General features: G+C 43.9%; 1 protein-coding gene across 5 annotated transcripts in view; it reads right to left on the bottom strand.

The window, feature by feature from the left end:
* Positions 1 to 25,745, bottom strand: part of KANSL1 (KAT8 regulatory NSL complex subunit 1) — a 1,096,983-nt gene that overhangs the window by 658,273 nt on the left and 412,965 nt on the right. For 2 of the 5 annotated variants that reach the window (XM_078645037.1, XM_078645038.1), the window contains exons 1-2: positions 21,460 to 22,432; positions 1,268 to 2,651 (exon numbers count right to left, since the gene is read on the bottom strand). In XM_078645037.1, the coding sequence (XP_078501163.1) occupies positions 1,268 to 2,568 (1,301 nt within the window). In that variant the 5' untranslated portion in view covers positions 2,569 to 2,651; positions 21,460 to 22,432. Of the gene's footprint in view, positions 1 to 1,267; positions 2,652 to 21,459; positions 22,433 to 25,745 lie in introns of those variants that run through there. The other 3 variants (XM_078645034.1, XM_078645035.1, XM_078645039.1) reach the window with 2 other exon arrangements.

Below are 25,745 nucleotides of genomic sequence, written 5' to 3'. Positions count from 1 at the left end.
AGAGGAGAGGGCGGGACTTAAAAAGACCCAGAAACGCCCCCGAATCGCGTCGGGACGGGGAAAAGAGTAACCGACACCCATCTCTTCCAATGGCTAGCCTCCATTTATGGAGCTAGCCAATGGAAGAGAGAGGCGGAATAAAGCCCCACATTGAAGTCATAAAATCTCGGGCTCCGCCCACACTGCTTACGCAGTGTGACGCTAGGCCCGAGACCTAAAAAGAATGAATGAGGTTGAAGAAAAAAAAGCGAGATGTGTGACACTGGAAGAGACTCTCGTGATGAAGGGACACTGATGCTCGGTCCTCTTGCAGTACTCACACTTACAGCATATTCCAAATAAGGTATTTGAGGTTCTGACTGAAGTGGAGACATGCCTCACCCAGATCGAAAGGAAAGAAAGCCAGATTAAAAAGAGTGTGCTACAATGTAGGAAGAATAGAGAAGGACCGACATTTTAGACTACTCAAAGCAGGGTAGCATCTTTGGATAGGAGGATACCTAAAATCGATATATACCTTTCACTGCTGGCACAAATAACTTGCAAGCCAACATCCTCAGTAAAACCTAAAAATTGACATAACCAGAAACGTTAACTTCCAAGACAAGAGTTGGCATTTACTCAAATTACATTCAGAGAACAAAAGAATTCGACATACACCCAAAATAGGAATAATCTAAATATCAGTTTCCACAAAAAGAAGATCTAGCAAAATCGTTTATCTTGCATTAATTACATGGAAACTGATGTTTAGTGACCTTCACTTTACTCTGAAGAGAAGCATACAATAAACTGGATTCTCACTGCATCAATCAGAGTATATTAGATCAGATGCCCAGTAGTAGCTTCTGAAATGGATGTTTCAGGCACTGCTACCGTTTTCACTATGCCTATTAAGGGAAAATGCAAACAATGGTTGCAGGTTTCATGCAGTCAATTTCACTTAACTCCTTTCCTAAGACTACAGTGTATATACAAAGCAAAACGTGTACACTCATGACGCAAATAGGTATTGTTAAAGCTCATAGGAGCAACGCATCACCAGGCTTCTTTTCTGCATATGATCCAGCTACCCAAAAGCCATTGCTATGCGGAGTATTTTACAATAAGATTCATGGGAAGGACAATCTTTCCTTAGCTCCTTAGACCTACCTTCCTTGCATCCCCATCTACTAATTAGGAGCACAGGCAACTTATGGCATATACAAATAGATCAAAAAGCCCTGGGTAGTTATAAAGGATTCAAATATTTTTAGCAAGGACTCACAGTGGAACATGGCGCTGTTCAACACCCGCTTTGGTCAGTTCCTCTTCCTCTATGTCCGACTCTCCTCCCGAGCTACTATCGGTGACATCAGAATCAAATGCTTTTTCACTCGACTTCAGTGTTGCCATTCCACTTGCTGTAAATTTTTCCAGTTCCGTGGTGACAGAGTCACTTTTCAAAAAGGCATCAAGGTCCTCAGAGGTGCTTCCCTCACCCCCAAGCTTGCGTAGCGTGGCCTCTGCCCTGCGAGTGAGCATCAGCTGATTACGGTGCCGGAGAGCATCCAGACTGGGCAAGTGACTCAGAGTTTTATCTAGGAAGCCACCCATCTGCTGCTGGATGTGTCGCTCTACCTGCTTTGCCTGCACAACTTGCAAGCGCTTCTGAAGGCGCCGAGCACGACTCTCAATATCACTCTGTCTTCGCAACAAAGCCCGCATCCTCGCATCTGCATCTAGTGTACTGGAAAGGCTTGCCTGCAAGGGCGATTTCAGGTCCTCTGCCTTGCCCCCCATATCACTGCCACCAGGGTGTGGCAGAACTCTGTCACCGCCTGCACCATGAGGCCCCCGCTGAGTAGAATTCAGAGACAACTTATTTGAAGTGGGTACACTGTTGCTGAAGGCAGTTCTCTGTTCCACATCAAGGCTTCTACGTGAAAGAGTGCAATTTGTGTACCCTACCTTTAAGTCCCTGGAAGAGGAACAACTTGCAGAGTTACCATCTGTGTTCTGTAATGCAGCAGAAGAGGTGGGTGTGCGCTTTCCACCATTGAGAGAGCCAGCCACCTCAAGATCACAGCCAGAGCTTTTTGACGGTTTTTTAGCAAGGCCATTAACTGGGGCCTGAGGCAAAGTGGACTGACTCATTGTATTGAGATTTTCCAGCGAGAACTCCAGAGCTGAATGTCTGCCCAAAAGTTCAGCTCTAATTTCACTAGATTTCAAGAAGGAGTGGGATAGGAGCGAGTGAGATTTCAAGACTGTCTGCTTGCTGAAGACCCCTTGTAGAGTTATAGGCTCCTTAGAAGGAACAGAAGTCACATCCGAACATAGGTACGATGCCACCAGTGGCTGCAGCTTTCCCAAATCGTCCTTTGGGTTGTTTCGAAAGTCTAGGCTGGGCTCCTCTCCCACAATGGATTTTCTCTTAGTTGTATTGGCTGCAATAAGGATATTATTGGCGTTACCGTTGTTCTCTGCACTGCCAGGCGACAAGGTGGAGGATGGTGAAGCCAGTTTGAACCGGATGTGGTGAGTTTCAGTGGAGGCGTCAGTGAGAGCGGGAGCCATTGCAGCCATTCAGCATGAAGGGACAGGTCGTCCAGCCTCTCCCGGTGTCGAGGCCAGCTCCTCTGCCTCTCAATGGCTCGGCAGAGCAGAGCCTAGGAATGAGAGAGAAAGAAAAGTAGAGGTAAGTTACTAAATAACCTACGTGATTTTTTCATACATTGAAGGTAAAGTTGGAAAACAAAAACACAGAACAAGATTATCTAGTATTCAATACTGTTAAAAACGACCCTGGAAACCATTTTTCTTTATCATCTAATTAGGGGTATAAAAACACATCAGCAATACTGCCGTGGAATAAACTACAATGATCACTTGCCCCAGAAGGAAACAGAGAATAGTGTTTTTATCTTATGATAACCTCTCCACCAAGATTATGATTTGGTGGCCCTCATACCACCGAGGAAGACAAATGACCTATCTGAACTCTTATAAAGAGCTTGGAAAGGAATCTTGTCCACTTTCCCATCCCATTACCAAAAATCTACTTAATTTGCCCTCAAGCCTGGACATAGCTCACAAGTCAATTGGAAGACTTCCTTCCACCTGCTCTGTGGCAAAGAACTTAAAAAAACAGATTCCATTTAACACATGACAAACAAGCAGAATAGAAATAAAAGCTTAACATCTTAGATCATACTGCTATTAAATGGACATATTTACTGTCAAACCATTAATATAACATAGGATGGATTCAAAAGAACGCATTTGCCAAATAGCATTTTGTTCAGAAATGCTGAACATAAGACTATAGTAGAATGACATTGATACAAAGTAACTTTGATGAAGATGAGCAGCAACAACGAGCAAAACCAGCAGTACGGGGCATGCTTACATTGCAGAGAAAGTGAGTTACAGATGAGAGGCAGAGAATTAAATGATCGGAATCAAGATGCAATACATGATGGTTGAGGTTCTGTTAAAATGTTTGATTGATGAATGTTAGAGGGAGTGTAACTGGTTATAAAGCTGCATCAGTTATTTAGAGAGGTGATTTATAGCCTTGAATAATATGAGTGATTTGCAGCGGACCCCATTTTTGGTAGAAAGCCATGGTTAAGGGGAGGAAATTGTTTACTAAGGGAGAATGGATAAAGTTCTGGTAGCTAAACCGACAACCTTATCCAACAGGAGGAGATTACTATATTAAACTTCTATGTGATGAAACCTTTGTAAAGCGCGCTCCGATACCCTTCCAGGGTCTATTTCGCGCTATAGAAAACTTTCCAAATAAATATTGTGAGAGTACTCCTAGCATGATCAGAAGTCTAATAACATGGTAACGGAAAATTGATCAGTGCTTTGGCTGTGTGGATTGGAACAGATCTTTCATATATATATATATATATATATATATATATATATATATATATATATATATATATATATATATATATACATACACACAACTTGATCGAGAGCTGCCACAGCTGCAATGGTTAAGAAATAAGGTGAGAAAGAATTAAACAATTAACAGTTAAAAACATCTGCCAGCTGTTAGCTCTATACACCCGTGACAACGGAACCCGCATATTTTTTCACTTTTCCAATTTAAATAGGTCATCAGACTTCAAGACCGAAATAATGTGCAGCAAAAAAGTAAATGATAAAAAATGTATTTAGTTGACTTTAACAATAGGTCGTTGCTAAAGCATGACCTCTACTAACTCTCTCCAAGTTTGAATTATTTCAGCAATGTGTTAAGCGCCTACTTACCACTAAGGAGGTGCTGCATAAGAAAGTAACAGCAAACAGAAATGTACTGCCCAACAACTCAGTTAAACATTTATGAAAGTTGTATGGATTCGTTTTATACATTTCCACCCCTCGGTTTGCTAGCAGGACTGGACGAATTAACAAGGAAGCACGACATAAAAAAAAAAAAAAAAAAAAAAAGAGGAAATCTGTGTACATGGAGCAATTCAGAGGATTAAATCTCATGAACAAATCCCATCTGGACTGAGAAATGACAGCCAATGATCCATAAATATAAATCGGTATTTACGTTTTGCTGAACGATACAATTCCAATGAGTGCAAATGTATGTTCATTAGAAAAAAAGTAACTGCCATGGGTTTTGTGCTGCAATTTATTCCTACAATGTTTTAACCATGCTGCTCAAATTACCATCTTACTAGAAGATGATCTTGTTAAGCTGATACGCTAGGGAGTGATGGGCTCACCAGTGACCAGGACAATGGCCTCTGTCAACTTATATATTGTAAGGCTACATAGTTATGTGCCGACACTAAATGTTCATCTGAGGTGCTGTCCTCACACCCTTTCCACAAGTTATGGACAGGCAAGATGGACACGGTCAATAAGGAAGAATGGCCCTCAACTTCTGGAGTACTACCAGTTGGATACAGTGACAAAATAACGTACCTTCTCTTAAGATTTTATTACTATTCATATTAATATTTACCGGACCTCATCTTGACCTAACGAAATCCTGACAATAGATAAACGTAACCACTTGCGGCACATTTCACTTGGACATCAGCATTAAATGCCCTTTCGCAACAATAACTTGACCAAACATTTCCTGTCCGTTTCAGCCCGACATCGCCTGGAAGAAATCTCACCCACAACACCTTACAAAAAAAGTTGAACTCTTACTGGTTTGATTGTATGTTTATGCACAGCTCAATTTAAGTGCTGCTATTTCATTTCAAAGGCTTGAGTGGTAGAATATGAGCTGGCTATTAACCTTTACCCATTCAGCTCTCCAACTGTAGGTTTCCAGGTGTGTTTTAAAGTGTTCTCCTGCTGCAGGTCCTACAGCGAGAAACCCATACTCTTTTTCAGCTTTTCCTAATGGCTGAAACATGAAATCCAACAAAAATGTCATTACTTGCAGAGCACTGACTGAGCCTTGGGAAGAGCTCTCAGGGGCATTCTGCGATCTCATATTGTAGTAAACCAGCTGGGACACCCTCTCCTGGGTTGATTGGTAATAAATAGTCTTGCACTTTCTCCATTTACAACTACATTTTCTCAATGTAGAGTGCTTGACTTAACATCATTTGGAAGTGGTTTTTATAACCCATCCTAGACACATGAGCAACAACAGTCACTGAAATTCTGTCCAAGGCATGCTGGGTCACCACAAAACTGCGTTTCCCAGACAAACCCGATCAGGTTTGAGGTTTTATATAGCAGTAACAGTAGTTCTTGGCGGAACAAGTAGACATGTGGACTTATTTGACAGCACCAGGTTCCAATTCTTTTTTCTCCCCAAGCTTCTGAAAAAGGCTGATTTTCCACCAACCCCCGCCCCCCATAAACGACAATGACATTTGTGTTTACTTTTTGTCAGATGTTAGATTTACCTACTGTTATGACTTGGTGAAGATGACATTAATTTGCAAAACGTTGTTTAAGATGTGCTTTCTTTTTAGCAAAGCAGTAACTTATCTGACGTGAATTCTTGCCAGTTAGTACCTCAATCACTAACCAATTATATTCTTGCTCAAATCTGGAAATTCTGCCACCATAGCCTCGCGGAGCTGCACAACCGCAACTACCCGTCAAGTTGGAGCTCCTGGGCAAGGCCCTAGTAATAGCAATCATTCGCCATTTCATGCCAGATGAATCTGAAGGGTAGTTTGTTTTCAGGGAAGAAGACAAGCAACTTCTCGGTGTTGTCAGACTCATTTCCCAATACCTTCGATCAAATCCACTGGTCTTATTATGGTCACTCCAGGAGAATCTCAAGTAGTTCGACTCATTTTGGACTTATGTTGTAAGGTTTTTAACCTAAAAGTAGTTTTCACACGTGAATCAAGATACTGAACCATACTAATTTATAATAGCTATATTAGTTTTCCCACTATAAATAACAATTACTCAATTTGAAGAAACTACATTTTTTGATCTTTGGTTAACAAATGTGTAAATGAGCCCGGCAGGCCTAGCACATACGTTGGCAGAGCAGACCTAATAGACCAAGCAATCTACTGGGTTCATGATCAGTGGAGCACTTCCACACAAGGACAATGCAATCTGCATCACTCAGCAGAGTACAGACTGAGGCCACCCTCTCTAACTTCAAGCATATTTTATCTTCTCATACTAGGAAATATATCATGTACAGCCTTAAACACAGATGTAGGCAAACAGTCCAGTCCCTTGATCAATCTTATACCGATTAGGACAAGTTTTAAGTCAGAGGTTCTTTAGATTACAAATTTCCTGCAATAACAGCCCCATACCATCTCCTTACAACAGAAGTACCATAGATCCGTCTGCCATCTTACCGCCCTAAGAAGAACTCTTAGGCTATAGGTAAAAGATCTAGACCACCACACAGTTATCCATGAATAAATGCAGCAGACTTAACTAGTACACTGGGCCACCCTGCCGTCAATGTGCTCGGATGACTGATATCTGCTATTAGGCAAGGGCAATCTAGGAAGCATGTCATTCACAGGACTCTACACTTGACCCCCTCAACTACTGTCCCACACAACTGTGGAGCTCAAGACAGATAAATACTATGTGGGAAAAATCCAGTTTTTGATTAGTCGGCGCACTTCTCAACTCAAAAAACATTTAAGAGTAAGGCTTGTGTCCAATGCAAGCAAAAGGTGGAAATAAAAAAAATGAATGTACCAGTTTGCTTTTGCATACAAAATCAAGACGGAATTTGGATTCAAACATTACATGATTTTGTAATGCCCTTGCAAAGACCAACTCCTTTGCTGTTATTGACTGATCATTGCAAAAACAACAGTTGATGGACAGAATGTAGAACAATGTCATACATTCACCCCAGTGCAGAGATCTGGGCCTAAATCCATCGTTTTTTTGCTCACCATGCTATTCGAGTTTGAACCCAGCCATATACAAATCAGCCTGGACCCTGTGCCCAATGGGAACAGTCCAGCCCGAAATGCCAAGCCAGGTCCTCCCTGGACTGGAAACAAGCATCCTAGGACCAGTTTCGGGCTTTCAGTTATTGACTGACCAACATGTAGATTTCACCTGTAACAGTCCTTTGTAGATGGGTACAACCAGGCAACACATAAACGTAAGTTCCAGCTTACTGCTCCATGCAGAAGTTAACTGCCAATTAACAGCAGCATTCTGAACTTCATATTCTGCATGTTGGAAAAATAGATCTCAAATTACACCCTTAAATACAAAATTAAAGTTTCCAACCTAACTCAAGTCTAGAGTCTTAGGAACGGACAAAATAAAGTAAATTTGACAGGCATAATCAACAGTTTCCTTTTTAATCCACCAAAGGACATGATATTAAGACAATTCTACAGTCATATTTTAAGAACCACATAGTTGATATTTACAAAATGGCAGGTGGCGCACAGTAGAACCAAATAGCCTTCCTGTCTGACTCCTCAAACACTCCATACTCCAGTCACTCTCTCTCCATTTCTGCTTTACACAACTAGTAGTGCTTTAAAGCATTCGGTTATTAGTTTTAGAGGGCTAAGAGTAGACCCTAGAGATTAAGTACTTAAGAAGCGCAAACTGTCACGGTGGAAACAGCCACACATCTTTGCAACTTTGCAAGAACCTGTCTCCACTGCTCCGAAATAAGGTTTTTTTCAATTACTCTTATTGTTTGGCTTTTGCTTTCTTCTCCGCTAATTGGGTGGACACATACTTTTCCAGTGTGTCAGTATCTATAAACCCAAAAATATAAATTTCCATTTATACTGGTATGTCAAACAGTTGCGTTTCAAGCTGCTTAACTACAGTGGTCAGCACATGGGGTGTGGTCCTGGCGGGCTAGCACTTCTGTGAGTGATGGTTTCTTGTCACAGATTTAGTCTAGTGGGGAAGTAGTGAGGGCGGCAATCACACCTTTCTTTGCCCATGTGTAATCAATGAAAAAACGTTTTAACTACGACTGCTTAGGCTAACGGCTGACTGCAGTCTACTGCTCTAAACCACGACGCAACAGGTAATTTGTTGCTCAAAGGTTGGCCATTGGACAGTCACAACCTTTGCACTCAACGGATGGGGGCAGACACAAGCATTTGCAATGCAATAGGTCTTGCACTTACGAGTTTGAGCTATTGGCATTATAAATTACAATAGCTTAAACTCTCACAAATGCGAGACCTATTGCATTGCAAATAATTTTTTGTGATAGCGCTTTGACTTTAATGTCAGCCATGTCCCTTTCTTTAGGAGAGCTGTGTCTAAAGAAAAGAGATCGGCCACCATTAAAGTAAAAGCTCTGTATGGGCACTTTTGCAAAAAACAAAGCATCCGTTTGTCAAGTTGAAGGCTTTTTTTTTTGTAAAAGTGCCTCATGCAGCAGTTTCACTTTAATAGCGGCCATGCACCTTTCTTAAGAAGCGGCTTGTCTAAAGAAAGATGCGTGGCCAACATTAAAGTCAAAGAGTCGTATGGGGCGCTATTACAAAAAAAATTGCAATACAATAGGTCTCGCATTTGCGAAAGTTAAGCTATTGTCATTTATGCCAATAGCTCAAAATCATAAATGCGAGACCCATTTCATTGCAAAGAAGCGGCCACGACCCCAGGCAGCTTTGAAAGTGAAATCGCGATTGGCACGCTTAATGTTTCAAGAAAGCTCGTCGTGCCTGCAGTACCAGAAGAAAATAGTGCTTTCAGACTAAAATAAACATCATGTAACAGCAGAATTAAAAGGGCCCTCATGGGAGGATACAAATGAAGACAAGGCAGTACTAAGGAGTGACTAACAAGCGCATTGATGAATCAGAAGCCAGCATTTACTAAGGACAATGGCAAGTCAATGAAAAATATGAGCGGAGTGGGCGGGGCTACACGTCCATACTCTAATACAGAATGTCTCGCAGCGCATGCTCTGCCCAGGCTGATCCTAAAAACGGGTGTAATCTATGCCCAGGCTTAACCTAAAAACGGGTGTAATCCATGTGCTGAGTGAGTAAAGGAAAGCGAGAGAAATATTTAAAAACATAAGCAAAACGATACTGTAAATATATAAATGTGTTTTAAAAAAGCCTAAAACATTTTTCCAAGAGGCTGCCAAGATTAGGAAACCTAGTCCAGGTACACTATCTGGTACCAAAACATTTTACGATTAGCCAACGTAGCAGCATACACATGGATCAGATTTAACTCTGTCCCATTTACATTCCACCCAAGACATTCTTGTCCTGGGATTTATTCAGTAGTACAAAATGAACCTAAATGCATCTAAAAAGTAAAACTGCAGTGCAGCATCTCACGAGAACTTAGAAGTAGCGCAGCTTCAAAATAGCGTATTACTTGGACAGATTAGGGAAACTCCAAAATCGCCTAATTATCTTGAGAGCCAATTCATCAGGTTCCGTCAAAAGTCGATGGTGACGTTTTGAAACACCAACTAACAATCAAGTCAAAATGTAAGTCAGCTAAAATCATCCATGCTAGCCAGGACAGCAACACTGGAGTGGTGTTTAATGAAATCTCAAATGCTGGTTAACACGAATGCTATAGGTACCATTAAAACATCCCTACAATAGTAACGCATTATCCCTTCATTGGAGATCTCTAAAAGCATGCTACGTTGTCTTTTCACAGCCAGTCTTCAACGCATATAAGCCTTGATGAAAAGATAAAACGCCAGTGGCTGCTTAGGCCAAGAGGCGTTTAGTGCAGACACCAGAGTGGTGCTTTTTCGTAAAGCAAGGCATGGTCTCCCTCCACAGAGGACATGAACAAACACTTTGAGCGCCACTCTTTGAGACTCTAGGCCAGCCTGTAGCTCTTCACTGGCGTAACGCAGCTCTTCACTGGCGTAACGCACGATGACAGCGCAAATAATGCTTCCACGCCTATTTTATGCAAGATACTCGAGCAGCAAAGAACGTGAAACTATTCTTATTTTACTTTGTTGGCCACATCTCACTAACGGCTGTCGTAAGCTGGTGGAAAGCGTTCATACCCAGTAATGGTCCCGTTTTTGAAACAATTTTTGTTTAACAGGTATTGTAGCTTGGAAAGCAAGCTTACCACACAAAAAGACCATGCTCTACAATGAGGTGATGGCAAAGCATGACAGCGGATACTTCTAATACGGATTTGCCTACTTTAACATCCAAGATATGGCAACATCACAGCTTGCAACGTTCTGCAAGAGAAAAAAGGTCAGACGACTTGGAAGTATAAGAAATCACGGCGCACTTATCGGATGCAGCAGGTTTACTAAAAATAATTTATCTGAATGTTAACATTTGAACAAAAATGAGCTACTCTTTGTCGGCATTTCGTTTAATGACTTCGGTCCAATTTCATTCCTTAAAGGCTTTCATGAACCAATCTAGGATTAAATCTACCCTCTAACAGCTTGTGTGATGCGGTGTGTGCAGTAACAGTAAACAGCCTTTTGTCCCAAGAAGCAAAACCATAAATAGAACTGCGAGTCATATCTATGATGACGAGACAGGAGACCAAAAAGGTCAAAGAGGCCTACACTGTACGAAGTAATCACAAGAGTTCAACGATTTAGTAAAGGCTACCATCACCTCCAACTACCTTCCAAACAGAAGTTTAAGGAAAAGTTCGCAGTGAATTAATGTTAACAAAATATGAAGAAAAAGCCAACTCCTGGGCCACTAACATAATATACAAATAACTGCTTGCATATAATTATATCCTACATAAAAAGCATTTGACAAAGCCAATACGTTGAGCTTTTGAAAGGTACTAGCCTACCTTTGTTTCGTCAATAATGTTTGCTAAAAATCACTAGAAAAAAATTCCAACTCCATCACAATGCTGCAAGGGCGTACCTGCATGATCACACATGCATTTTAATGCATTAGACATTTCGGCCCCAACACGACAGTTCATTGATCGCCACGCATATGTTTGTATACATACATCATGACTCAGTGGCCATTTTGCTTTTTTTTTGGGAAGCAGCACACAGAGCAAGTAAACCGATGCATTCCCATAGACTGTTGAATGCATAAGGAAAAAAAATCAGTTAACTGAAAGTAAGCAAGTCATTGAATCACATGGTTGTTAGATAAGCTGGTTTAAAGGGGAGAGAAACAGAAGAGGTAAGAAAGCCTTCCAGTATGAAACAGGTATACGACACTGACAAGTTAACCAAACAAAGACAAGCCAGGGGGTGACACGAAGTTTACTGCAAGTATTGGCATTGTGCTCTCCATGCCACTGGAGTCAAGCTAGCTTGGCTGATGAGATGATACCCCAAAACTGGTCCCTGGATGCTTGTTTCCAGTTCCATAGGGAACAGGGTCAAGACGGATTGGCATATGGCTAGTTCTAAACTGGAATGACATGGGGAGCAAAAAAAATGGATTTAGGCCCAGATCTCTGCACTGTGGTGAATGTATGATAATATCCAGCATTTGTATGACAATATCCAGCATTGTCCATCAATTGACCTTTCACAACAGTTATTTCAACAACAGTCAACTAAAGCAGATACCTTCAAATGGGCCAGGGCCACTGAAAACAGAGTCTGAAGAAAACATGTGAGGCGATGGGGGCGTTGGAGCACATTTAAAAAATGCCTCCACTGCACAATCAATGTGACATAAATGTGAACATTTAACTCGAACTAATAACTCCTAATATTTAAGCATGGGTCAATGAATATCAAAGTAGTAGTACTTCCAGTATAGTATGTATGCATCTTAGGGCTAGTCGTTACACTTCCCTTAACTATAACTATCAGATTACAGTGCTAAGCTTTTATTACCAAAGGATTTGAAGCATGTTTTATGTAACTACACAAAGGTTTTCACTTACTGATCAAAATATAAACACTACACTTGTGACGATATGCTCAAGGCGCACACATTCTCCATTACTGTCCTGTTGGCCCAGTTTCACACCTTCAAATGTGAAGTCCAACAACTCACTATGGTTGCGATGGAAGTTAAAGATCCTTAGAAGTTCTGGTTTCATACACTGTGTTGTGTCCCAGCTTCAGAAACTGATGCTCCAAGACAGATTTCAGTACATTTGACTGAACTATTAAATAGCTCACAGACTACTGAATACTACAGCTTCCTTTGTAATACATCAAGTGTTTGAAGTAACCTGACAGCAGTCATTAGGTAAAATCCTTAAACTACCCTTACCTCGCTCGTTTGGCATTCTAGTAAACAAAGGGTTGGTCTAGTCACTTTGGAGCATAAACATCTCTAATACAGTCATACATTCAGTGTATGCAAGTACAAGCTCAGAACCCTACACATACATTGGTTCATGAAAAAAATGTACTGAAATGTTAGACACATTTACTAACATTGTACAAGGAGATAACAGCAGCTACATAGTCACTTGTGAAAAGGGAACTACCAGTTGAGAGGATGTAGCCTTACGGCTAGAGCAGTCGACCTCGAAGCTGAGGAACCGGTTCGAGTCTCGGCAACAACGCTCAACATCCTGCGATTCTGGGCAAATCACTTAATCTCCCCGTGCCTAACAAATATGAATGTGTTGTCGTGTGACGAAACTGGTGCTCATGTAAAGCATTCTGATAATAGATGTCTCTGGTCTAGTTCGCGCTGTATAATACTTTTTATTTTAAAAAGGCCTGTAAATAGAGATGCTCATTTCACAAACCTTCTAAAGAAAGCTGGGATGAAAAGTCTGGATGCCACAGATAAGTTTGAACAAAGGTTGGTTTCAACTAGCTTAATTAGGCTGAAAATGGCTAAAATGGAGATTAATACGTGTAGCCACTATGTGGCATCATTTCATGCCGCTTGCAGAGCTCATCCGGTTATAAAAACAGCTCTATCATTATTACATCAAGCGAAGAAAAATATAATTCACTTCTAAAAATGCAACATCCCCTGATCAATAACCATCCCCTCAAATCAGAAACTGAAAGCCTCAATGGGGTGGAAAACTGCTACTTCTAGTTGGTGTCAACTTTCTGCTGCTAGATGTCATAACAATTTAAGTTATTAGAAGTTCTGAACAAACCCAAAGTGAGGACCCTAATTATTTGACATAACACAATTGAAGTAAAGGGTGGGGGCGCTGCTTTATTTCTTTTTGTCAAAAGTACTACTGCCCAGAAAACATACACTCGTCAAAACAGGCTATCAAACTAAGACAAATGAAAACAAAAGGCTCCCTTATTATTAGATGGTGCAGGCGTTTCCATCGCTAGCAGAGTAGATGCCACTACTTGGGTCTAAAGAGGGCATAAACGCTTCTCCATGAATGAATAAACTATCTTGATGAGGATCGACACCTTGTTAAGGAAAGGAAGAAAAATATGATTCTTAAGTCATGTTTACACTGGTCCACAGCCTTTATAGTCGGTAAGAAAGCCCGGTTAACGCGAACCCAGGCAGCCACAAAGATTTTACGGAAATACTGTGAAACGTATGGTCATTCTGCCTTGATAGGTGCTCCACCCAATTTATAGCCAGAGGGCGTAATACGTTTTCAAAAGCTGTCAGAATGCTCACCTTCCAAAAAAAACATTTCAATTTGATCACAGCAACTTAACAGGACAAGGCCTATATTAGGGTTCCAGCTCTGGTTGTTACAAACAATACTGACGTTTGAGCATTTAACACCATCTGTGAATAAACATTATTTGTAGCTGTTTTCCCCCCCATTCTAGTGCAGAATATCAGCCAATGAAAGATTGTTTGATGTTAATGTGAGCACTCCTAAAAGAGGCGATAGCACAAGGCAATAAACCGAAACCGGGTATAGCCTGGATCCTTGATAACGGACACAAAAATACAAAAACAAGCAGTGGCAAATCCACTAAGTGTGGCCTTGGCTGCCAACGTTTCCTCTCTGCCAACTGCCAGTATTACCATTTTTTCCTAACTGCTAGGCCTCACCAATACAAAAAAAATGCCTAAATGCAAAAAAGGTTTTTTTCTGGCTTAAAAATGCATGCATTGCCGTGGTAGCCCCTGGCATGGAAGAAACCACATTTGTGTGTAGGTGTGCTCCTTGAGGAAAAGCAAAATGCAGTTACTCACAATTTAGTTAGCCAGGGCAGAAGTGGGCTGACCCACTGCCCTAAACTCAATATTGTAGTGGGCGGAAGAAAATGTGAATAACGCAACAATGGATGAAAAAGGCATGCTGAATGCTCCTAAAAGTATGCTACAGCTATAACTTTTGAACAATCAAAAGGTCCTGGTTAACACCAGGCTTCATTAATGAATAAGCATGCTCTTTTTTAGTCAGACCTTTCCTAGGTCTTGCCTAAAGACAGATTTTAGCTGTTGATAAAGAACTATTGTGGACATGGCAAAAATTACAGTGGGCTTTAGGTTTCAGTCCAATGCTTATCCCGGATTGGCTTTCTTGTCAAACTCACTGGCTTGTTTCTTATTTGATGGCTTTTATTCCTCTTCTTGTGTAGGTCTTTACTCTGGAGCATAGCTCTTCTGCCATGCCGGTGATTGCATGACTTGAATGCTTTCACTGCTTACATGCACAGAGCTATATTTTTCCTTGTCATATAAACACTTAATGGAAGCACACGTTTCGTTGTACTCTCTACGTGCCACGACCTACTCAAATCTGTTACTTTTGCGTTACTTCCCCCAACCCAGAGCATCCTTTGCACCCAACCCTCCTACTTTAGTTTTTTTCTAAGCCTTCGAACCAGCTCTCATATTGTTCTGCCACGTAGCAGAAATGACTGGTGTCCATGGGCCATGCGCAGAATATCTCCAACACACCTGCTAAAGGGATTCTCTCAAGAAACATCTGATCAGATGCCAAAACTCAGCATCCCTAAACCAGCTTGTCAACCAAGTTGCTATATTCTATCAGTTTGGTGGGACGTTTCTCCACCTACAGATTCCAATAGAAAGTTTGTTATATGGGTATAACCATAAGTCCAAGGAGGGGTTTTCTGCTATGTTAAGCAGAGTCCTTAATCGCCAGCCTTCAGGGGGGAGTGGGATATTTAGGCTGTAAATCGGAAAAAGGGGATGTTCAAAGACAAATTTGGCACAAGGTCAAGCGCTAAAATGGAAGGCCTTTCAAATGAAACTTTTCTAATGCATTTCTTCCAAACGGACTGAAGCGAAGGGAACTTTACTGGAACCGTGGTTTTTTGCAAAACTGCAGCAAACGCAGTGCAATAAAGTAAGTTTTACAAAAAATTACAATGTTGACTAAGATAAACACAAAATGAAGAATTTAAAGTTTTGGCTCAAGATAAAATAAATTAAACAAAAAATGACGGGCAAAACTAGTTAGCTAACATCAGGCAGACTAGTGATTTTGCTGAAAGGCAATCAACACAGGATGAAACTAATTGACTTCCAGATGAGGGACAATTATATTGTTCACACCAAGCTCTGCCCAAGCGATGAATACAACTGCCTACCATCTCCCCAGAATCGGCCACTAAACTAAATACACAGTTTAACTAAATACAATTTTTGGCATGATTACATACATTCACAGCCGAAGTTTCGTGGCATACTGAATTTCTTTCACATGGGTGTGAGATCCGTTTCATACATTACGGGGCACTGATCTTGATTATGTGCCATTCACGTATGTATGGTGTAAACAGTTTGTGGGCTTAGTGCCAGTGACGGGGGGGGGGGGGGGGGGATGGAGGGAGTGGGGTTGACTAAGTTGCTTTGGAAGCATTTTTTTCCCCAAAGTGTTTTAATGGAACCGTGCCCTTTTTCAATAATGAAGTTTTTGTACCCCCCAGCACACATCCTTTTTCAGAAAATGTATGTCGTTGGAAAATCATGTAAAATTAATTTTGGGATTCCCTGCCTCAATATAATTGTGTAATATCATAGTTTTTAACTTTTGTATCAACGGCTCATTTTTTTTATGTTATTCACCACAAAGTGTTTCTTAACTGTAATGATTTTAAATAATTAAAGTTTTGTCACAGGGTTGGCCGTTATACACAGCTGGGTATTCTACATAAAACAATATCATGTGTGAATACTACTCAGATATTCAAAATATTATATCAAAGGAAGATAAGAAATGAGAGAAAAGTTCCAGCAAACTATGCATTAAATTCAGATTTTAGTTGAGGAGTGCTTTCAAACTGTATTAGGCGCAGTTAAGGATCAAGGACACACTAGGCTAAAAGTGATGCAGTGCAACTCAAAAAAGGTGAAACGATTAAAATGGACCAATTTGTGACAAAAATACATCACTGTATGTTTAGATAAGCTTGGTTATAAAAATAATGTTCTCATTAAACTAATCCATGATAAGATTAGGCAAAAGGAGCATGGATATGGTAGAAAAGACTTTTCAGTACTGAACTTCAATTCAGTGGAGTCTTCTTCAGTTCAGAATACATTTTAGGAAGAACAGTAATTGTTACAACCCTGTTGTGTACAGGGGATGGGTAGGGAAGTGGAAGGCATTCTCGGTCAAAGCTGAAGAATAAATGAATAAGCCACCGATTGCAGTGCTCTCCACTTATCTGTCGACCGAGGTACAAGAAACATGCATGCATGCCTGTTTGTGCTCCAAACCAATGCTACTCTAACAGCAAGGCCCCAAGTAAGTAGATCAAAAGAGTTAAAAATGTGGGTCGATGAAGCACTGACTAACCGAATTACTTTCCTTGGATTTCTGAACAGCAAGAGTACTGAGGAAGTTCTGCGGATATAGTCCGTTATAAACCAGCAGCGTTGTCAACAAGGTAGACAAAAGAAAATGTTAAAACGTATGGTAAAGTTTAAAAAATAAACAATAACCAGAGTCTCAGAGAAAGCACACACTTTTTATAAGTGACAAGGTAAGTTTAATCCTCTGAAACCAAAATTATAGGGCATAATTTGAAAGTTAAAGCGCTAAACAAAATAATTATCTTAAATCTTGTTTGCTGGCTGTGTAATCAAATGTTGATCAAAAGTACACAATTCCAACCAACTTGTTAGTCAGACTTCAGTCAGAAAGTGCAGCTAGAAATGAACTGACAGCAAATCACACAGCGACTCCGCTCAAAATACTGGAGTAGAAATATTTAGTGATCGCGTATTCAACCATGGGTTGAATGATGGAGAGGATAAAAGGTTATGATGGATAGTGATAGATCAAAATAGAGGCAAATATCAAGCACAGGTCCTCGTACAATAAATAGTGCAGATAGTTCTGCTGAACATTTGGTGTTCCTATTAGAATGTGAGCTGCCATTATGTTCGCCTATATTGTTCCATTAGGACATGCAGTGGGCGTTTCACACAAAGACGTGTAAGCGGGAATTTGAAGATTAGGGGGACTTGTGTTACAGTAGCATGGTGCAGTAGATTAAGGAAAACAAATGTACTTCAATATTAGGCAACATTCTGGCTATGGCTGCGGGGGAAATATCGGTCCATCAAGAAAAGGATGTTCAACTCACAGCCAAAATATCAATTATGTCACAGTTTGTGTGTGTATCGCCCCATCTGCGGTTTACCTGCAGCACGGAGTATGAATGAATGAATTTTATTTGTTTGGTTACTAAAAAACCATTACATAAAACCAGGATACAAATGTAACAACATTACAAAAATTAAAAACCAAGAAATTTGCTATAGAGTTCAGTTTATCTGGTTGCTCCATAGGTGCTAAACATGCTGGGGAAAGGGTTCATGGGCCGGCAGGTGACTCTGGAGTCCGGCCTATGGAAGCCATCAACATTGCCCGTGCTTGAAAGATAAACTTTCCAAATGCCGCCATATGCTTAACCGTGGACAGGGTGTAAAGATGAGTGATCCCCTCCTCTGCAGTGCGTGACCCCGATTGTCTTAATAATGGCCTAAGGTAAAGACTACGGGCCAGGCGGAGGGCCGGGAAGCAGAAGAGGAGGTGGGCCAGGGACTCATGTTTGTACCTGCAGAGCCTGCATTCCCGGGCTCCTGAGCTGGCATGACCGCGGGAATATAGTTCTTTGAGGGGCAGTGGGTGTAGTCTGTAAGCCAAAATCTTATGAAGGGCGACACGGCCCACAGCCTGCGTAAGATGATGTTTGGGAGTGTGCAGGGTGTGCGGGAAGCACAGGGTCTTATGCAAGTCTTTTCTTCTCAGAGACTCCAGGTCCAGTTCCCGTGACCGTGCACGCACTTGTTTTTTTAATCGCGTTCTTGATGGCAAACAATTTGACATATTCAGGGTTCCATGAGGCCATGGCGAGTTTGAGATGGACCTTAGTCACTTCAAGGGTGGCCGACCAGGGGTTCCCAGGCCCTCAAAAAATACACTTCAAGACTGCCTTTAATGTGTTCTCCTGTGCCGCAGTTGTTAAAAAATAATATTTACTTAAGGCGGCCAGCTCTTCCAGGTTTTGCTGGTTGAGTGAGAACTCATGGTGAACAAGGGTGTTTCTAGTGCACCTTGGAAGACTTTCGGAGTACTACTACATTAAGTGGTGTGACAAGCAGAAATAAAAACGCCAGTTTCATTCTAGCCATTTCACATGAAGACAATTAAGGCTGATATACAAACCACATGATTTAGTTAAACACAGCAGAAGTTGCCATCAACAACTGACGCAGATGATCGACAGGCTTATTACACAAACATGTATTCACATTACGGTGTCAATCCCACCGAAAAGCCTTGTACATAGTACTTGGGGGAAGCACACGCCAGTATGGCTGGCTTCGGACAAATGTAATTTGCCAGCAATCTGCCATGGTTATCAATGTGACAGCACTCTTCATAGGAGCAGGCTGGCTACACGTGCCCTGGTTTATTTTACCATTAACATCATGGGCCGTTTTCAAAACTATAATTCAACACAAAATCAGAAATGTCACTAGAGACCTTGCCACACATTTGGTCAGTCTGCACTTATTTCGCTCGAGCCATAGTGTTAGGCTTGTTAACTAGCCAAGAAAATGCTTTTACGTAGAACTCATAAGTGCTAGCTTTTGCCTCATTTATGTATTTCCCAAACTTTAGTACGAAAAAAATGATACTATCTGTACCTTTCACAAGTACAGTTACTGAAACCTATAAACAATCCCGACAATAGCAGGAAATGAAGAAAACCGCCCTGGCCATTTGATGTTAAAAGGCTGATTGGTTAACGAAAATGACCAAGCAACCCACCCGTCCCTTTCAGAGAGCTACCTTCGACCTCGTCTTATTTTTAGCTGCGAAAACCGCACATTACGTTGCACACAGCATCACATGACATGATGCAACTGCTAGAATGAAAACCGCCTCTTGAAATCAGAAGCACGCTCAGGGGGAAAACAGTAGTGAAAGGACACGTGCTCGGTGTGTAAAATGTATTCAGGACTCGATGCGTATATATTTAAAAAAAATCACAACATCTGTGCTTAATTCTCAGTTGTTTACATACAATAAAGGAGCAAACTGAGTGAAGTCGGGCTCCAATACTACACATTTTCTGTTACTCGGAAATTTTAGAATATGTAAAAATATAAGCCAGCTTGCCATTCCCTCTTCCCCGCCACCACGTATGTTATGAAAACTGGCACTGGTATAAAACTATGTTCTACAAATGTATCGTTTACACATAGCTCTGAGAACACCCCAAGCCAGTGTATAGTGCAGGCTGTGGTAGAAACCAGACAGTAGTTGTGGCAAAAGAATGGATGGAGGCAAGATGGTGAACTAGAAGGCTGGGGTGGGGAATGGTTGGTGAAAGATTCTTAAACAAGGAAGTCAGAGTATAGAAGGGACAGACATAGGGGTATACGACTCGCCAACAGCTGGCTACGTTCATGGTGTGGTTAAATGAAGACTGGCCACATAGAATCTCCAGCAGCACGCTCTCATCTGTCGCATCCTAAGTGCAGAACAGTGGTAATGGTCGAGAGGGATGCCCTAACAGACGCTGCGCAGAGAAGCGTATACCATACAACAAGCAACAAGAAGAGGTGAAGATCATTGACGAAGAGTCTGCTGAAAAGCCGTGCAGTATCCAGAGGTGACAGGAAATACTCAGACCAGACTGAACGAGCTTTCAGAGATATTGAATTCAGGACTCGTGTTTTAAGAGATGCAAGCATAATCGCTGACGATTTTGTGCGTTTCCAGGGTCGGCTAAAGCCCAGGAACCATTGTCCCGAATACGTTCCCATTTCAAAAGGACGGTCGTACAATGAATGAATATAGTTACTGATGTCTCACCTCTTTTCGTGTGATCAAACCAAAAACAATCAACACAAGAGGATGGAGACAACATCCTCATTGCGAAAACGTGGCTTCAAAAACATGGAGAATTGACGCTACACCCCACACACAAACAAAAACCTTTTAGTGTGCAGGCGAGCTGTTTCATGCGACAAGAGACACATGGGATAAGCAATGCTTGCCTTGATCTACCAGCTGCAGAAAGAGGGAGAGGGGAGCAGAAAACACAGGAACCAACAGACAGTCGATTTCCGAGCTGAAACCGCATGCATAAAATCCCCCGCACCCCCAAACATAACTACAAGTTTCGTACATCTAGTATTAAATCTCCAGTATGTTGCAGGATTTGAGGAAAGCAACCTATGGCAGATATTTGCTGCCGCCTCTATAAGAACAGGATGTGTATCAGAGCACGTGAGGGAGCTTCGAGCAATGTCAAAATACCACTGTCACCCCGCCCCACACCCCGTAAAACAGACTGTACCAGGATGTGTCAGCGGGCAAGGAACCTCTTAAAGCCCTGTCAAAAAAACATACTACCACCCGCCCCTTTACAGCCAATCGTTTACATTATACAGTAAGTGTCTCCAAAATAGTCCGCAGCACTGGCTCAATAACTAAAAGGAAACATGCATAGTGCTCGCCACCAGCCGACGCCCCCTCCCCCCCCCCCCCCGCGCAAAAAAAAAACAGAGCAGGGTTAACGAGACTGGAGGTATAAACATTCCACCCGTTGTGTGTGTGTTCGGGTGGGGGGAGGGGGCACGAGAGCACACCCTCCCTTCACCCAGGTGCGGAGAATAAAGTGAACAAAGAGAAGACACTTACCGCGTAGAAAGACCAACGGGGACGCCAGCAGTCCGGACCAGGGGAGGGGGATCTAAGAGGGATTGGGGTTATACAGGATACAAGGCAATGAGGAGCGTGAAGTGGGTGAGACAGAAGGGGGGCGAGTGGGCCTTGAGGGACCGGAGAAGAGAGCGGGCGGGGGCAGATGAGCGAAGAATGCAGCGGGGGTGACAAGGGAGACAGTGCAGCGGGAGTAGAGAAGGGAAGCAAGGGAGGAAAGAAGCAGTGGACGAGAAGGGGGAGGGTGCGGTGGGTGAGAAACTACAGGGGTGGAATTAAGGGTGGCAGGAGAGTAAGACAGCGGGGAACGTAGAAAGGGCTGTAGTGGAAATTAGAAGAGGGTGGCGCGGAAAGCTCGGCGGGGTGCGTCCAGTCGTCGCGACTGCTCGAAGCTAGCCCTCGGGATGCCCCGGCACCCCGCCCGCCGGTCCCCCGGTGCCGCCTACTGAGCTGCGGGGCGCTGTCCGGCGGGAGGTGGTGGGGCGGCGGGAGCCCATGAGCCTCAGCCCCGGGCGGGGGCCGGGCACAGCGGTCTGGGGCCGCTCATGCGCGGGTTGTTAGTTCGCGGTGGTGCGGGTATGTTCCCGTGTTCTGTAAGCCGCTCCGGGCCGTACGGAGCAGCGCGCGCTGCGAAAATGGCGGCGGCGGCAGCGGCTCCTTCTCTGTCCTCAGCCTCAGTGTGCCGAGCAGCTCCCGCCCTCCGATGAGCGCTGGGGAGGAGGCGCAATGCGCTGGAGGGCAGACAGGGGGAGCCCGAGAGCTCGGCAGAACGGCGACCGCAGTGCCTACGACTAGTGGGAGGGGAAGCCAGCGTGTAAACGGCCTTGGCTAGGGGAGAAGGCGTAGTGCCTCCAACAGACGCTAGAGGATACTTTGCAGTGCTGCGGCCACAGAACGTTGCTCCAGGTAGATGTGAGGGAGCCTCCAGCAGGGGGCGCCATTGCGCAAACTCGTCTTGCATCACGCAGACAGCGCGCATGCGGGGTGTCGGAAACACGGTCCGTGGGAAACAGTTTTGAGTGTTCGTGCTTGCGTCTGCCTGGCTATAGTGCGCATGCACAGCGGTCCTGTGTGCGTCAGCATCATCGAACGTGTTCAGCGGCCATGTTGGGGACACCTACCAAAGAGAGTAAAGTGCAACAAGGCTAATAGCGTACCATAGAGCCGCGTGTCCTGTATAGCCCGCCTTAGGAGGGGCGCGGCCATGTTAAGACTGCAGTGAGACTGAGCTGCAAAGGAAAACCACGTACAGCGCAACATGGCCGCTGTGTAAAAGTAGAGTAGGCTGATCGGGTACCAGGACGTAATCCGTTTAGCAGGCACTGGCGGGGAGGCGGAGTACCGAAGAGTTAGGACTAAGAGCGCCGTGAAGGGAAGAGGCCACTGCCGGATTAGGGGGAACACATTGCACTGGAAGAAGCGGGAGCGTTCAGTGCAGAGAGACGAAGTGCGCATCACAGTCTGACAAGCAAGGTCGGAAGAAGGGACAGTCCAACACAGAGAAAAGGGTTGCCACCGCATACTCTGGGGTAAAATGGTATGGTAGAGTATGGTCCGGAGACTGGTGAATGGGTATGCATAATATGGGGCACTGCCGGTTGGCTAACGGCACGGGGCCGATAAACACGGCCACTGCCCCGTATCTTGTCAATCATGTTCATTTGTAAAAATCTATTTTAACAAAGACCTTTCACCCTAAAAACCCAATAATCGTCGGAAGAATATTTGGAACTCGCTCGAACTCCTTTTTGGGGGTTCCAAATATTGCACATGAAGAAGCCTTACATACAGTTCTGCACTGAATAATGTGCATAACTGTAAGTTACTCACTAAGCAGACCATTTTTTAAAATCAAGTTTTGTGAGGATTTCATCATTCTATAATATATAATTAAGATGCTCTGATCTGACAAACACAGCATTTCTCTAATTAGGTCTGTCCCTAATACAAAGCAACAATCGGCATTTAAAGCCTCTGCTATCAAAAGTACAATCAATGGTAGCCCCCACGTAAAGACACATTCTTAAATTCCTCTTACAAGGATAATAGTTTAATCAAGTAAGTGGGGATGCGAATAATCGCCTTGCTGCTGCCCTAACGGACCTCTGAAAGACTCCAGATTCCAGACTTCATACCTCGCGGAACCCGCTTCGTGGGTCCCGCATCGCCTGCGGATTGTATCTGGGCACCTGGAAGCTGCTGCGGGTGTGGGCTTGGACTGAAGGGCTGCGAGCATCGGGACCGGGACTCGGTTTACCAGGAGTCCCGGCAACCCGAGCCCGATACACCTGGGCTGCTCTCGCTCATCGGCCCGCCCCTCTCTTTTGACAACGGTTTGTCCTTCAAAAGTAATCAGCACTTCCCGCTGCGCGGGAGCGCCCGGGGCGAAGCCCGGGCAAAGGGCGGGCCCTGTGGGGCCAGAGGAGGACAGGCCAGCCCTCACTCCCTTGATTGTTCCTGCTGTTTACCCCTACTTGGAATGTTCTAATGCGTTGTCCCCGCAGTTTACTGCTTATTTAGTTGTTTTAATTTTGTTTTGTCCCTATTTTTTCAACAGTTGCATCCAGGGTAAACATCATATCCCTTAGCCTGTATTCTATAGTTATATTTTGCTTTGTATTGGAGGATGTCTTCACCCACCATTGTTTTACCTGCTAAAGGAAGTGTTAAACAAGGGAAGCTGGATGGTTTCGTCATCAGGACGGCCTCTATGGCCGATAAGGACATAACCTTTATTATTATTATTGGGCATTTGTAAAGCACCTGGTGACGCCACTGGCGTGTCCCCGCGCTGTGATAAGTGAGTGGTCGCCCCCTCCCACTGAAGGCTACCTGCTGAAAAGGTGGGTTTTAAGCTTTTTCCTGAACAGGATTTCCGATGGTTCAAGTCGCAGTTCAGGGGGTTGGACATTCCAACATCTGGGGGCGAGATGTCTAAAAGATCTCCCTCCCATACGCGCCTTCCTTACTCTGGGTACCCTTAGTAGCCCAGTCTGAGAGGACCGTAGGTTGCGAGTGGGCTCGTAATGGGTCACCAGACTCTGAAGCGGTTCAGGGGCTTTACCGCTCAGAATGCGATGGCATGTGGAGAGGGCCTTGAACTCAACCCTCTTCTCCATAGGAAGCCAATGGAGGGCTTGAAGAGCAGGTTTGGAGGGTGACCTCCTGGGGAGCCTGAGCACCAGCCGCGCCGCGGCATTTTGAAGCACTTGGAGGCGGCCCATGACCTTGCTCGTGGCCCCCAGATAGAGCAGGTTCCCATAATCAAGTCGCGAGGTGACCAGGGCGTGCACCAGCGTCCTTCAAGCAGAAATGGGAAGCAGATCTAAGACTTTCCTTAAGGCTCTTAGGACACCGAAACATACCCCCGTCACCCGGCTGATCTGGGGACCAAAGGCAAGGTCCTTATCCAGCCACACGCCAAGGTTCCTGGCCTCTTGGCAAGGTACGGGGACCTCACCCAGGCAGGGTGGCCACCACGCCGACGACCAAGCAGAGGGCCCACCCCCCACCACGAGCACCTCAGTCTTGCTACCGTTCAACTTTAAACAGTTTGCGGACATCCAGGCTGCAAGATCTTGCATGCAGTTCCTGAAGATGTCCGCTGCAAGACCGGGCGCACGCGATAGGGAGACTACCAACTGCGTGTCGTCGGCGTAGGACACCAGGCGAAGGCCGTGTCCCTCCACGATGGCCGCTAGGGGGGAGACGTAGATATTGAATAGGGTTGGGCTCAGGGACGAACCCTGAGGCACGCCCTGGCCCAACTCAATCTCCCTCGAATAGCATTCACCCAGCCTGACCTGGAAGCACCTGTCAGACAGGAAGGACCCGATCCAGCCAAGCGCAGCGCCTGTAACCCCACCTTCATTCAGACACTGTAGCAAGGTGGAATGTGCTACAGTGTCGAATGCTGCGCTTAGATCGAGCAAGATCAAAGCCATAGTTTGGCCCTCATCCACACCCTGTCGTAGTGCTTCAACCGCCACAAGAAGTGCCGATTCCGTCGAATGACGGGGACGGAAGCCAAATTGCGAGTCGTGGAGTAGCTAAGCCTCCTCCACGAACTGCATGAGTTGTACGTTGGCTATTTTTTCCGCCACTTTAGCCATATAGGGCAGGAGGGAGATGGGGCGGAGGTTGTCACATTTTTCAAAATTCACATTGGCTTTTTTTTGTAGGGGGAGTACAATTGCTTGCTTCCAAGCTTTGGGGACACTCTGGGATTTGAAGGAGGTATCTAGTAAGTGGCGGACATAGGGTTC

Source organism: Lissotriton helveticus, chromosome 5_1 (genome assembly GCF_964261635.1).
Source record: "Lissotriton helveticus chromosome 5_1, aLisHel1.1, whole genome shotgun sequence".
Taxonomy (NCBI): Eukaryota; Metazoa; Chordata; class Amphibia; order Caudata; family Salamandridae; genus Lissotriton; species Lissotriton helveticus.
This window is presented reverse-complemented; position numbering and strand designations above follow the sequence as displayed.